The sequence below is a fragment of the Hyla sarda genome, chromosome 6 (genome assembly GCF_029499605.1).
Source record: "Hyla sarda isolate aHylSar1 chromosome 6, aHylSar1.hap1, whole genome shotgun sequence".
Taxonomy (NCBI): Eukaryota; Metazoa; Chordata; class Amphibia; order Anura; family Hylidae; genus Hyla; species Hyla sarda.
The window spans coordinates 210,045,391-210,061,216 of NC_079194.1; the positions used below are offsets into that span (position 1 = coordinate 210,045,391).

The 15,826-nt window shown below is 40.2% G+C and overlaps 2 protein-coding genes across 2 annotated transcripts in view; one reads left to right on the forward strand and one right to left on the reverse strand.

The window, feature by feature from the left end:
- Positions 1-986: 986 nt before the first annotated feature.
- SNX20 (sorting nexin 20) lies at positions 987-14,178 on the reverse strand. Its single transcript, XM_056526360.1, has 4 exons — positions 14,047-14,178; positions 6,386-6,855; positions 5,262-5,410; positions 987-3,315 (listed from the first exon to the last, which is right to left on the reverse strand). The coding sequence occupies exons 2-4, from the start codon at positions 6,714-6,716 to the stop codon at positions 2,632-2,634; spliced, it is 1,164 nt and encodes a 387-aa protein (XP_056382335.1). The 5' UTR covers positions 6,717-6,855; positions 14,047-14,178; the 3' UTR covers positions 987-2,631.
- NOD2 (nucleotide binding oligomerization domain containing 2) overlaps positions 5,552-15,826 on the forward strand; it is an 83,553-nt gene continuing 73,278 nt past the window's right edge. The window contains exons 1-2 of the mRNA XM_056526359.1: positions 5,552-5,608; positions 6,413-6,427. The gene's annotated coding sequence lies outside the window, so the exon portion shown is untranslated. The remainder of the gene's footprint in view (positions 5,609-6,412; positions 6,428-15,826) is intronic.

Here is a 15,826-nt window from a genome sequence, read left to right on the forward strand (position 1 = left end):
TTCCCCCCACATTAGGTTGGCAGTATAGTTCCCCCACATTAGGTTGGCAGTATAGTTCCCCCACATTAGGTTGGTAGTATAGTTCCTCCACATTAGGTTGGCAGTATGTTCCCCCACATTAGGTTGGCAGTATGTTCCCCCTCATTAGGTTGGCAGTATGTTTCCCCACATTAGGTTGGCAGTATAGTTCCCCCCGCATTAGGTTGGCAGTATAGTTCCCCCACATTAGGTTGGCAGTATGTTCCCCCACATAAGGTTGGCAATATAGCTTCCCCCACATAAGGTTGGCAGCATAGTTTCCCCCACATTAGGTGCAGTATGTTCCCCCTACTTTTTTGCACCTTAATTTGAAGGTTATATTGGTAGCATGATTGCGCATATCTATGATTTATTTTTTCTTGGAAGCGATGCTACCAAAAATCAGCAAATTTGGTCTTTGTTTTTCTTTTGCCATTCACCGTACAGGGTCATATACATTATTTTTTAATAGTTCGGACATTTACAATACCAAAAATGTGTTGTTTTTAAATTTATTTTATTTACACTTTTTAACGACCACGGACATAAATGTATGTCCTGGTTTGACGGGACTTCGCACACCAGGACGTACATTTATGTCCTGTGTATGACCGTGAGCATCGGAACTGTGCTTGCGTCATACATGGCAGGTTCCGGCTGCTAGCAGCAGCCGGGGACCCGCCGGTAATGGCTCACATCCGCGATTGCGCGGATGTCCGACATTAACCCCTCAGATGCCGTGATCAATACAGATCATGGCATCTGCGGCAGTGCGGTACTTTGAATGGATGATCAGATCGCCCGCAGTGCTGCCGCGGCGATCCGATCATCCAGCATGGTGGCCGGAAGTCCCCTCACCTGACTCCGGCCATCTCCTGGGGTCTTCTGCTCTGGTCTGATATTGAGCAGACCAGAGCAGAAGATCACCGATAATACTGATCAGTGCTATGTCCTATACATAACACTGAACAGTATTAGCAATCAAAGGATTGCTATAGAAAGTCCCCTATTGGGACATAAAAAGTGTGAAAAAAGTTGAAAAATGTAAAAATAAAAAGTAAAAAAAAGTGAAAAATTCCCTCCCCCAATAAAAATGAAAATTGTCAGTTTTTCCCATTTTACCCCAAAAAGCGTAAAAGCTTTTTTTTTTTATAAACATATTTGGTATCGCCGCATGCGTAAATGTCCGAACTTTAAAAAAATATTGTTAATTATCCCGTACGGTGAACGGCGTAAATGTAAAAAATAAAAAATAATTAATAAAAAATTATCTAAAAGTTTTATATATGCAAATGTGGTATCGATAAAAAGTACAGATGACAGCGCAAAAAATTAGCCCTCATACTGCCCTATATATGGAAAAATGAAAAAGTTATAGGTGGTCAAAATAGGGCGATTTTAGATTACGGATTTTGTACAAAAAGTTTTTGCATTTTTTAAAGTGGTACAAAAATATAAAGGTATCTAGCCATGGGTATAATTTTAATCGTATTGACCCAAAGAATAAAGAACATATGTCATTTTTACAGTAAAGTGTATAGTGTGAAAACAAAACCCTCCAAAATGTGCACAATTATGGTTTTCATTTAAATTTCCTCCCTAAAACTTTTTTTGGGTTCGCCATACATTTTATGGTAAAATGAGAGGTTTTATTACAATTGGTCACGCAAAAAACAAGCCCTTATATGGGTCTGTAGATGGAAATATAAAGGAGTTATGGATTTTAGAAGGTGAGGAGAAATAAACGAAAATGCTAAAATAAAATTGGTCCTTAAGGGGTTAAGTCCATCCAGGCAGGGCCGGCTCTGCCTATTGGCAAAATAGGCAGCTGCCTAGAGCGCCTTCTTAAATGGGGGGCACCGGACTGCCTGCTGCAAGAAAGCTAGATAACCAGCATCCAAATCACTTACTCATCCAGCAGCACGAGAAAGAGGTTTGTTACAGTATGTCACCCCAGTATAAGGTGGGGCTTGTCAAAGGGCTGGCTAATGGGCGGAGTCAACGTGTGGCAAAATTAGCTTTTGCCTAGGGTGGAAAAAATCCTTGCACCAGTCCTGAAGGGGACTTTTACATGCAATATCTAGACTGCTAACACTGAATAATTCTATGCTATTGCATAGCATTCCTCAGTGTTATTGGTGATATACAGATAGAGCCTGGCCCCAGCAGGCTGCATCAGCAGACCTGACCTAGGACCCACACAGAGAGGTTAGCAGACATCTGGGGGGGCAAACAAACCAATCAGACCTTCATATACATGTTGCGAGGGTGCCGATCGGATAGGGGGACAGTCATTTGGGTGCACAAGTGCCATGACTGTAATTGATCACAGCAATAAGGAGGTTACCGAATGAGAACAGCGATATCCTTGTTCTCTGTTATTGACAGTAAGTGTGCAGCTGCTGATAGCAGCCATCAGTTACAGCCTATGAAGCGAGCGCAGCTCTTGTAATCCATCCTTTGATGAGATGATTGCTAAAAAGTTATCAACTTAAAGCAAGATGGGTTAGCCTACGCCAAAGTCTGGTGGTCAGAGTAAAAACTGCAAGATTTTATTTGTTATATATATATATATATATATAAGAAAAATTTTTCATAAACTTTAAAATTGAATCAATAATCCTTAACATATACTTGTACTACAAGCTCTTTCAGAGTAACTGTTTCAAAGTCAAATGTTCTTTTCACTTTCATTTCGTACATCTGTAATTTATCCCGTAAAGTCATGTAGTCATTGCCTGTTTTATAAGCCAATGAAATCAAGGCGTCTAATAGTGGCACATAATATTTGTGCATTGTGTGCTTCTCCAGAAGTTCTATTGCTTTCATCCCAACTTCATAAGCCATTTCTGATTGATTCATATCTCTGTGGCATACAACTAATGCACACAAAGTTGGCACCAGTAAAGTTGGACAATGTTCAACCAACTTTTCTTGTAGATAAACAACTTGCTGAAAGATCCCTATCGCTGTACTGTACTGTCCTCCTCGTATACAGCTATATCCTTCTATCAGTTCTGGCTCAATGAAAAACATTATGTATTTCTGGGACTTTCTTACACATCTTATAGCATATAATTCACCAAGATAGTCTTTAAGTGCCACCATCCTCTTGCTGATCATCTCTTCAGTAAGATTTCCCATTAAGACTTTTTTAGGAAATACTACATCTTCCATTTCTTCCTTAAAGTCTTTTAGTAAATTCCTGTGAAGGCATTCAAAGTCAGAGTATCTTCTCTCAATAAAGACTTTCTTTCCATCAAAACTTCCTGTTTTGATTATTACAATCTTGTACAGCTGTAAATAAGAATTGGTTTATTTTATTGAAATATACAGTAACAATGAACAAGACAAATCAGAAGAAGAAAACTGGTCCAGAGAATTGGTGATATGTTGTATAAATCAAAGGGTTATTCCGCCCCTAGACATCTTATCCCCTATCCAAAGGCTATGGGATAAGATGTCTGATCGTGGGGGGTCCCACCACTGGGGACTCCCACAATCTCCATGCTGCATCCGGCGTACGTTTAGAGCATTGTGGCTTGTGACGTCATGGCCATGCCCTGCTCGTGATGTCGCAGCCACTAACCCTCAATGCAAGTCTATGGGAGGGGGTGTGACGGCCCATAGACTTGCATTGAAGGGGCATGGACATGACGTCACGAGTGGGGCCACGCATCGCCAGTCATCCAGCATGGAGTGAATTTCGCTCTGTGCACCGGATGTCTTGGGTAGGGGATAAGATGTCTAGGGGCGGAGTACCCCTTTAAAATGTCACTGTCACTTAATTAAAAAAAAACTTTTATAGGTTAAAAATACATGTCAAACATCCTTAACAACCACTTAAGCATAACTAAGCTTTTCTCTCCCCATCTCATTCATTACTTCCTAAGATGGGCTGCATAAACTTAGTATGTATCTGTCTTGTTTAGTGACAAGCAATACAACAAGAAAAGCGCTTAAGCAAGATGAAGAGAACAGTGCTCCCATCTCATTCTAGGGATCAGTGGGCAGTAGCGTACATGGAAGAAAGCGGGCCCATAGCAAATATTGCAATGGGTCTCCTAATATGTCGTCTGATTTTGCTTCCTAGGATAGAAAAGTTTGGTGTTTATTTCCCCTTGCTTTCCATAAATTCCTTCATTAATTTGCTGGCAATATAGTTTCCTGGAAAGAGAAGTTCTGCAGTTTCTTACCAATAGAAAAAGGAACAGATCATTCAGAATGGGACACTGTCTCTTCAAGGGACCCATAGCAGCCGTATTGTCTGCCACTATGATACATACTGTACATACTTGTCCATAGGGTCTCAGCACCCACAGAGATCAAAATATTTGGCTTGTCAAAAGTCTTTTAAAGTAAAAGTGACAAAAAAAAAAACACAAAAAAATGTGGACATGCTATGTGAAATACCAAAACTGTTATCAAAAGAAATTTTCTATTGTACTATCAACAGGAGTTTTCTCACATAAACAAATTATGACATTTTGCTGTCACTATACTTTATGAAACCACCCATGGAAATAGCGAAAAACTGCAGAAAAATTCTGCTTGGAAATTTTATTGCAGCAGAGTCCCATCGTTTTCAATATGTTCCATGCACATGGTGGAATTTCAGCACTGGAAACATCTACCAAACCAACCCCCGAAAGAATTTACTAATCAATTCATTCAGCGGAATACATTAGGAAATGCATTGTTGTTTACGAGAACCACGTATTTCTGAGCAGTCCTAGCACCCCGAGATTCGTGGAATGTCCGACCATGTTTTCCGGAGGTACATTCCACAAATATCCTACTGTGTGAACATAGCCTAACAATGGTCTAACACTCAGATTGTCCCATGTTATTAAATTGCATTATCAGAAGTCAGACAAAGTATTATTTTGATTCTTTCGAAAAGAATTCAGGAAACACAAAGCAGTCATTTCTAAAAGAGTCACATTCTAACACCTACAAGCTTATTCACTAAGCCCTCTCCATTCTAGTCAGGAGCCCTATGGGGGAGATTTATCAAAACCTGTGCAGAGGAAAACGTGTCCAGTTGCCCATAGCAACCAATCAGCTCGCTTCTTTCATTTTCATGAAGGCATGTGAAAAATGAAAGAAGCAATGTGATTGGTTGCTATGGGCAACTGGGCAACTTTTCCTCTGCACAGGTTTTGATAAATCTCCCCCTATGTGTGCAGCACACCACACCCTGCTTTATAGTCATCTACAGGCATTTATTTACACAGCCTTACCACAAACTTAGAAAGAAAGTCCTCAGCTATCCGGGTGGACTGGATCTGAAAAAGTAGTTTGACTGGTTTTCCTTCATATTTCTCTTTCTCCCAGTAAAGCTGAAGTTCTTTTGTAGTCATAAGATGATGGTAGCATACAGGACTGTCTCCTACAAATAAAACATGGAAAATGACCTAAATATCTTAATTTTACCTACAATGAGAAATGAGTGTTTCAAATTTCTGACTTTAGTTTCAGGCTATTTTTACTTTGAAATTCAAAGTGTTTTTTTTATCTACCCCAACAGAGGACAAAATGACACTCACTTGGCCTCACCAGAAGCTTTCCTAGCACATTCTATAAAAAGGTACTTCTTATTCAGTATGGAATTGCCATACTTTTCCCTTTGCTATGAAACATATTCAAATGTGTTCACCCAGAATTTGTTGAAACAAGAATCCAATATTAACTGAAGTTTTCATATGGACAACTTTAGACAAGCAAAAAATGGTGTAAGACAGTGACAGGAATGGTGGTTTTGGATGGCAATATTCCCCCAAGGTATCTGTCATAGGGAAGCCCATCCAGAGAAAGATGGGTTACATATGAGGAATTCATGAATAGTTAATTCCCTAACAGATCATAGCTGACAAGGACTTTAATAAAGTCTTTTTTTTTTTTTTAGCCTGGATGTTTATAAAATGAACAGCAGGTTGGTAGTGTGGCCTTTTTATTACCTTCTTGGAAAGTCCAGGGTTAGGCCCAAATCAGCACAAGTGCTGATGACAACTGGTTTCTGGAGGCTGTGAGAGACCTGTACCAGTGATGAGAATTGAAGTCCTTTCTGCGACAGAGACATTTTAATGTGTGTGACACATGACTGTTGATGTGTTTTGTTGGGTGGCTGGTAGTAAGTCACCTATATAGATGGGGAAGATTCTAGCATAACAAGCAGAATGAGAAGCCCAAACATTACTTCCATGTCCTTGTCTTTGACGACTGTTTGCCTGACTCTACAGAGGTATTCTCCCACAATCATTAGAAGATAGAAATAAACAGACTATGGAATTACTACATTATTACAACAAAGAAAGGTGTAAACGTAGACCATTTGAGGGGTTGCTAATTTGTGGATTTTCCTCACCTGTTTCATTTACTTCATTCTGTATAGGTCCTGCTTCTTCTGGTAAGGTTGGTGAATTACTTATTACCTGACCATTTTCCTCATCTGTTTTATTCGCTTTAATCTTGGTATGTTCCAATTCTTCTGCTAAGGTTGGTGAAGGTTGACTTATCATTTGACCATCTTCTTGGGAGCCTTCGGCATGCATGTTCTTTTTGTTTGAAGCACAGCTTTCACTTTGTGTTGTTTTGGCCCCATCTGTTACACTTGTTTTCCTCTCAGAATGTTCTGCTTCTTCTGGTAAGGTTGGGGAATCAGGTATTTCACTATCTTCATTGGAGCAATCATTCATATTGACAGTTACTGTCTGACCTTCACTTTAAGAACTTCATTTGTTTCCTATTTGTTTAGAAGCTTAGGATTGTTTGCTTCCTCAAGCAGTGAATCCTGTATTGTTTTAACACTTATTTGGAGGCTTCAGTCTTTTAATCCTGAATTTAGGACAAAATAATTTCAAATAAATCATTGACAAGACTAATGGTATCTTCATATGTCAATCATATTTTGAACTGGACCCTGAAAAGGCCTGGGTTGTAATACCTGTAATATTGACCAGGCAAATACAATAATTCCAGTGCTAATACAATATTTATAGTCTGCAAGTGTTTCAAAACCCACGAGAATCGACTTATCTGGTTTATTCACACATACAGTATCTTGCACATATTTGATTTGCAGGATTTGAAGCTGCAAATTTGAAGCTATGTTCAACCATTTAGTTTACATAAAAATTTGCAGCATAAAATCAAATATGTGCAGGATACTGTATGTGTGAATAGACCCATCCTTTGTATTTTCATAACTGACAAGTTAAATATATAGTAGTATGTTCAAAGTCCAGGACAAATTCATTATAAATGGGACAAATATGTGCACCAGGTGTATTTGACAGGACAAAAAAAAAGATGTGTAACCTACATCTTAAATCATTGTGAAGAGGTTTGTTATTGAAGGAACACAAAGATTCGTAAAATGGTCCTAATCTATGTGTTCTTTTTTTTGTTTTTGATGTAATATCCATCAGATGATGGGCTATAGCTGGTTTCAGAAACTGAACATAAAAATCATTTAATATTACCATGATCCAGTTATTGCCTAATTTACTTAGTGCCTTACTGCCAGTTTCCTTTACTGGAGTAAAACACTTAAAACCACTGTACATGTACAGCCCGATAATAGTGAGGGTTCAGGAGCAACACGAATCAGCTACAATATAAGATGGTTTCTGCTTCAATCACCAGGAGCAGAGATAGCTCTGATGTTAGCCTTTCACCCCTTAGATGTCACAGTCAATAGCAGCTGTAGCATCTAAGTGGCCCCTCCATCAGCCACTGGCCACCAGTTCTAACACAGTGGGATGTCTGCAATGCTATAAAAAAATATAAAAATATATATATATAAAAAAAATGTTAATATATATATATAGACCCCAAGGTACTGTATTTTTTTTGTTTTATATATAAACAATAAGAAACCCTGCTGATAATTTGGCATTTCTGAATTCATAGTGACCAAAAGTTTTAGTTTTATTATTGTATTTATCCACATGACACCATTATCATGTGATTTATACCACATGGCGAACACTGTACAACACAAAAGCAATTCCAGAATTGCTATTTTCTGTTACCTTTGTTTAACAAAAACAGGATAAAAAGTGTTTAAGATAATTATTTAGTTTGGAGAAAATATGTTAGGGAGGATTTAATCACAATGTACAAATATATAAATTGACAGTACAGAGATCTTTCTAGTGATCTTTTATACCTAGGCTGGTAACTAGAGATGAGTGAATTTAAAAAAAATGCAATTTGGCCAATTTTCTGAATTTTCCGAAAAACAAATCTCTATTACAAACGGCTATTTCTGGCCTACAGAGAGCCTCAATAGAGGTGTAGAACACTTTGTCTTGCTGTAACATGCATAGGATGTGTGTTGGGTTAGTGAAATAATACATGCAGATTAGAGGCATCGCTATTAGAATCACTGTCGCAGAGTGGCACAATGACAGAGTCTGGAGATGGCATCAGTATGAGGAGACCATATAGTGACTGAATGACACAGTGTGGAGGTGGCTGCAGCATGAGGAGACCATATAGTGCCTGAATGACACAGTGTAGAGGTGGCGGCAGCATGAGGAGACCATATAGTGGCTGAATGACACAGTGTGGAGGTGGCAGCAGCATGAGGAGACCATATAGTGGCTGAATAACACAGTGTAGAGGTGGCGGCAGCATGAGGAGACCATATAGTGGCTGAATAATTAATGTACCAGCAGCACGAGGAGACCACACGGGGGTACAGTGACACAGCCTGGAGGTTGTGGAAGCATGAGTAGACCATATAGTGGCTGAATGGCACAGTCTGGAATGGGTGGCGAGGAGACCATGTAGTGGCTAAATGACACAGCCTGGAGTTGGCGGCAGCATGAGGAGACCATATAGTGGCTGAATGACACAGCATGGAGTTGGCGGCAGCATGAGGAGACCATATAGTGGCTGAATGACACAGCCTGGAGGTGTCTGAAGCATGAGGAGACCATATAGTGTCAGAATGAGCTCAGGCCTCTCGCTGTGACTCCTGCTGCCACTCACCCCTAGTCTGCTGTGACCTCTGCCTGCGCCTGATGAATTTAGGCCTCTTCCACTCATTTGTGCGTATATGAGGGGAGGACAATACGCTCCACTATGCTTAAAACTGTTTTTGTCTACAACACCAGCAGGTGTGTACTTTTGGCTGGCCTTTCACAGTATCTAGGCCCTTAAGACTTTAACAGGAACAAAATGGTACATCACTTAGATGTATGCATGTGGAATGCACTTATGAGGGGAGTACAATGCGCTCCAGTATGCTTAAAACAGTATTTGTCTACAACACCAGCGGGTGTGTACTTTTGGCTAGCCTTTCACAGTATCTAGGCCCTTGAGACTTTAACAGGAACAAAATGGTACACCCCTTAGATGTACGCACAGGTAACACTTCATAGAGGACAAAAAGCTTTTAGTACTCTGCTCACCCTAACTGGCTGGCTACTATTAGCTTTTCAGTTGTTTTGCATAGCAGTGCTGCAGCACACAGTGACTGCACCCACAATTGCACTTTCTCTCTCAATCTCTATCTTCCCTATCAGTGCTTCTAGGCTGGATTTGGGATTAATGTGAATCACTGCTGTAATACACCCACAATTGCACTCTCTCTCTCTTTTCTCTCTCCCTTCCCTATCAGTGCTTCTAGGCTGGATTTGGGCTTGAGGTGAATTGCTGCTGTAAAAATTATTTTCTGTGCAACACACTGCTCTCTGTCCCTCTCTCTCTGCAACAGAATGCTGATGTGACTGGCCGCAAGATGGCTGCCGATTATATAGGGCTGTGACACAGGGGTGTCTGACTGCTGATAGGCTGCAAGCTGCATGTGATACAGGGTCATGCCACCTATCTGCCTTCCTGCCTTGCATTCCTGCCTTCCCAGAGTTCCTTGCCCCATGTCCCCACATGGGGATCTTCCATTTTCGATGCCCTGGAACCTAAACCGCACTAAATGGAGTTTAATGAAGTGATTTGTGTGATCGAATCACGGTAATATTCACATTCGTTACAAATTGAATTTTTCCTGAAATTCGTAACTAATACGGATTAGTCAGAATCTATTCGCTCATCCCTACCGGTAACCATGACAAGGGGTATCCTCTATGTCTAGAGGAAAGAATGATTCTTTACTGTAAGAGCAGTGAAACTATGGAACTTTCTTCTTCATGATGTTGTAATGGTGGATTAATTAAATACATTTGGGGAGGGGGGCTAGATGTCTTTCTGGAAAATATAATATTACAAGTTATGGATATTTGATTTATGGGGATTATTCTTATTGCTATATTGGAGTTGGAAATACATTTCTCCTTTGTTATGGGGCAACTGGCATCTGTCTCATAGGGGGCATGGCTTTCTATGGATCAATACAGTAGGGTAATAGGTTGAACTTGATGCACATTAAAAAGTTATGGCTCTCGGAATATGATGACACAAAAACTCATAATTGAATGTCAATGCATTATATGTGCCTTACATATACACTATTAATAATGTAGCTCAACCTTGAAAAAAGAAGCCCTCATATAGCTACATGGAAAGATAAAAAAAAAAAAAAGTTATGCTTCTCGAAATGAGACAATAAAAAAATGAGTCACCATATCATAAAAGACAATCCTTTCTATATCAATAAAGGTTTAATAAGGACTATGTTCCCTCTCTATCTTTATGTGTCAGACACTGTTTACATTGCACATTGCATGTATGTGCTGTCAGTTATGGATATGCTGAAGGTGGTAATATGCCCCACTAATCTGAGCTATGCCCTCTATCCATAGACATCCAGGCTGAGGTAGGGCAGTCATAATTTATTTCCCAACCAGAGTACCTCCAGCTGGTGCAAAACTACAACTTCCAGCATGCTGTTGGAGGCACACTACTTGGGAACCATTGACCAATAATGTATCCCCCCATTTTCCCACAGCAACCAATCACAACTTAGCTTTCACTTTACCAGAACTCGTTATCTGAGCTGTGATTGGTTGCTATTTTTTGCTCTCACACAGTTTGATAAATCTGGGCCATAAAGTTTTATGTGAATAAAGGTCAAGGGACTAAGCAGCAATTTTGTTCTAAGTTTGTAACTTACATGATGTCAAAACTGAATAGAAATCCTTTACATGATACCATTTAAAAATGTTATTATTCTAGAAGACACCTTTTTATTTCTTTTTCTCTTCTAATGCTATCATATTGGTATTTTATATAGATTATGAATATATTTAAGTGGCCACAGGGGGTCATTTTAGACATTATGCCTATCATTGATTCATTTTAGTATCTGATACAGTTCTATATTCAGCTTGTAGAATATTGATTAGGATGATTGGGATTTTATGCCAAGCCAGAATTCCCCCCAAGAAGGGAAGACCGTGACGTGCTAATGGCCTTTTTTGAATGTCTATACTCCGGAAGCGGTGCTTCTCTCTCATGCGATGGTTTCAACAAACGATGGTCCATTTGGAACGGATTACCATCGTATGTTGAGGGACCACTGTATATAAAGAAGATGACCGCAGCACTCAAAAGATTAGTGAAAAAAAAGTGATGGTAGCTTTATTCCATTCTCAAATACAGATGAAAAATCTCGGCTGCCTTTGCAGTTGCATCTGTATTTGAGTATAGAATAAAGCTACCATCATTTTTTTTTTCACCCATTTTTGAGTCATCTTCTCTTTATCTGATTATTGGGCCAGTGACCCGGGCCAACAGGCTGATTGCACCAATTTATTTTTCTGCTATTTGGTTGTACTGCTCTCCTGCTATATATATATATATATATATATATATATATATATATATATATATATATATATATATATACATATATATATTCCTCACAAGGCAGGCGCTGACTTGCACTGATCCATCTGCACCACATTGCTCCTCTGCTGTAACTACTGCATCCTCATCCGGACTCAGTGAGAACCCCTTCTACAACACGTTGAGGTCTCCACCCTCGCTTGTAGCCGCTTAGAGTACAAAAGCCACAGAGGACTCGTGTATACTAAAAGGGTGAGCGGTACATTGTACCACACTCTCTCTATTTACAGGACTGCATTGTGAATCCCAGGAGAGCGAGCAGGACATTAAGGTGCCACCAGTCGCGCTTGTCTTTATCACAGGAATTATTTATTTGCCAGCATGCAATTTTATCTAAATACATGACATATATGAACAATAGGTGTTCTCATTTTTTTTTTTATAGGACTGATTAAGAGTTTTTTTAGACTGCCATAACAGTGGGCCACTTTGTTTTATTTATCTCAGACCCCGTGTTGCATTTTTATTTTGTATAATTTCAGTGTGGTGATTTAACCTTTAACGTACTTATTTTAATAAGTGTTTATTTAGACACCCACAAGGACCCTGTTGGTGGATCATTTGAACAATTCTTGTAATTTTATATTTTACTACATTTTATGCACTATTATGTCTATTTACTAATATCTCATTAAACCATGCCTAACATAGACTATACAATTTCTTGTTTAATTTTTAGCATTAATCATATATATATATATATATATATATATATATATATATATATATCCGTATTTTTCACTGTATAAGACGCACTTTTTCTTCCCCAAAACTGGGGAATACACATTAAAACCGGTGGTCCCTGCGGCCATCAACGGCCAGGACCCGCGGCTAATACGGGACATCACTGATCGGGGTGATACCCTGTATTAACCCTTCAGACGCGGTGATCAAAGCTGAAGTGAAAGTGACACTAACCCGGCTGCTCAGTCAGGCTGTTCGGGACTGCCACACCGAAAAGCTTACAAGACACTGGGAGGGACCTTACCTGCCTCCTCGGTGTCTGCTCCGTGCCCGGATCCCCTGCATGGCCAGCGCTCTCCTTTGTCATCATCACTTCGTCGCGCATGCCGTCCCGTCATCCAATAGGAGCGGCATGCATAGCGGCGTGCATAGCGGCGTGCATAGCGGCGTGCATAGCGGCGTGCTTAGCAGCGTGCGTAGCGACGTGATGACGGTGACGGAGAGCGAGGATACCGGGCAGCAGAGACGTTCCGGAGCGACGGGGACGCCCCGGGGACGTGGCGACAGCGATGGAGGGCGACATCCAGAGCAGCGGTGACAAGCGGTGACAGGTCTGGAGCGGGGGGGGACACGTGAGTATTACCTCCTATACCAGTGGTCTTCAACCTGCGGACCTCCAGATGTTGCAAAACTACAACTCCCAGCATGCCCGGACAGCCAACAGCTGTCCGGGCATGCTGGGAGTTGTAGTTTTGCAACATCTGAAGGTCCGCAGGTTGAAGATCACAGTCCTATACTTTACATTGTATTTGGTTCAGAATCTTTATTTTCTAGATTTTTCTGCTCTAAAATTGAGTGTGTCTTATATGCCGGAGCATCTTATATGACGAAAAATACGGTATATACATATATATATATATATATATATATATATATATATATATCATGTGATTGTTTTGTGCAGCGTGATACTATTTTTACATGTTATACCAGCACTTGAATTCTTGTTATTACTAACCTCTAGATACCTGTTGAAAAAGGTCCCCATGACCGAAACACACTAATATTGGTATCACCTATGAAATGAGAATGATCTATATGCAATGAGGGTCTCTTCTGGCCACAAATCTATTATTAAAAGATTATACGAGCCGCATGGAAATATCTTCATTTTTTAAAGAAAATAAAACTCATAAAATAGTTCTTGCATAAGATACGTGTGGCGTGCAGTTGTTCTTTTTTTTTCAATCTAAAAACTCGGTCTTGGGCTATTTTGCAAATCATTAAATTGCATAAAAAAATCTAATTTACAAATTAAGATTCACTGAAAGAAAATTTAACAGAATGCGATTATTCTAAACTATGGCCTGGTGAATCACACAAAATGATTCATGTATTTATAATACTCTCTTAAACTACAAGCAAAGTTCTACTTTCACGTACAATACATAAAAAAATATAACACATATTACTGAGAGATAATAAAGCTGTGACGCAACATTAGGAGAGATCATACACTGTGACACATACCTTTTGCGGTAGATATTCTACATACAAATTCATTTGTCATCACCAAAGCTCAGAGTGCGTTTGCCTCCAGGAACCGGCCGGAATGTATTTAAGCTGCTGACTTGAAAAGCTGCAAAAAAGGAGGAAGTGATAGTTCTTCTTCCCTTTTATTTTAATCTGGGTGTTTACCATGCAGTTACGTTTTATACAGTCTAAACAAAGTCTTCTGCCTGTGCCAGCTGGCATAAAAACTAGACAATATCCATTGTGTATAATATACATTCTGAAGTGTTGTTAAATGTTACAAACAATCATAAAACATAAAGTTACCACAAAATATTAACTACATTTTATGGAATAGAGCACTCCGGTAGGTTGTACTGCCATCTACATCATTTAATGCCATTTTTACACTCTGTAAAAGAAGCAGAAAAATGAAAAGGACAGTGTGCCAGATCCATAGCATGATAAACACCATTGGTGCCAGGCACCACATTGTTAATAGGGTCCATCAGGTTTTGTGGTGTCCCTTATTTTACAGGAAGAAAAGTGTTGCATTTCATGTTATGCTTTCTATCATATCCTACCAAATGATGCTGAAATCTATAACAGAGCCTCTAATACAGATGTGAACACAACATTACCTCTGCAACAGATATATCCATCATAATGATCTTGCAGAGAATACCCTGTGTACCCACAAGATAGCTACAGGAGCACTGCTGTAATACACTAACCTAACATCCTGGATTAACGAAAACTCTGTCAGTACCAAGTGAAGCCTATGTTATTGACATGTTGAAATACCTTCAGCACCACATGACACCAACAAATCTACCTTCAAATTGAAATTGATGTACATTCTGTCATTTAATTCTAATGAGAAAAAACGTCTTTCTTCAGTTAAAATTATATATATATATATAATATACAAATACAAATATGTTCATATACACTCACCAAGCAACACTTAACAAGCATGTTTGTGTGTTTTTCACCACATTTTGGCAACTGTTCTGTTTGCAAATCCCCTTTCTTGCTCCTTGTTGTCCCTGCCATTTTTGGAGGAGGAAGGGGCGTTCCCTTACGTAAGCCAATGTTTGTCTTGGCATTTCCTCCTCATAGTGTTGCTTGGCTTGGGAGTGCGCATAGACCCACCAGAAAATAGACACAGGTTGCTAGTTCTGTGACATGCATTGAAACACTTCTGTATTTTGTCTTGCTTTTTTCTCATGCGTCCCAGCAGCTTAGTCGGGCTGATCGGGACTATCGCGATAAAATCGCGATGTCCCGATCAGCTAGGATGCGAGCGGAGGTCCCCTTACCTTGCTCCGTCGCGTCCGATCGGCGTATGATTGCTCCAAGCCTGAGCTACAGGCTTGAGCAATCAACCCCCTATTAGGTTAGGTTCACACTACGTTTTGTAACTACGGTTCCCGTATACGGCTGGGAGGAGGGGGCGGGGCTTAATCGCGGTGCCCGCACTCAGCCATATAAGGGAACCGTATTTAATGCATGTCTATGAGCCAACCGGAGTGAACCGCAGCCTCCGGCCAGCTGCTTTTTCGGCCGTATGCGGTTTCCCGACCGTAGGCAAAAACGCGGTTGACCACGTTTTTGCCTGCGGTCGGGAAACCGCATACGGCCGAAAAAGCAGCCGACCGAAGGGCTGCGGTTCACTCCGGTCGGCTCATAGACATCCATTAAATACAGTTACCCTATACGGCTGAGTGCGGGCGCCGCAATTAAGCCCCGCCCCCCTCCTGCCAGCCGTATACGGGAACCATAGTTACAAAACGTA

Bases quoted from the DNA above. Each gene is read 5' to 3' on its own strand.
- SNX20 (XM_056526360.1), bottom strand. From the start codon at position 6,716: ATGAATGATTGCTCCAATGAAGATAGTGAAATACCTGATTCCCCAACC. The intron at 5,411-6,385 runs GTGAGGAAAATC...TTTTATTTGTAG, and splicing joins GAATGAAGTAAATGAAACAG to GAGACAGTCCTGTATGCTAC. The intron at 3,316-5,261 runs GTAAGGCTGTGT...TCTTATTTACAG, and splicing joins ACTTTCTTTCTAAGTTTGTG to CTGTACAAGATTGTAATAAT.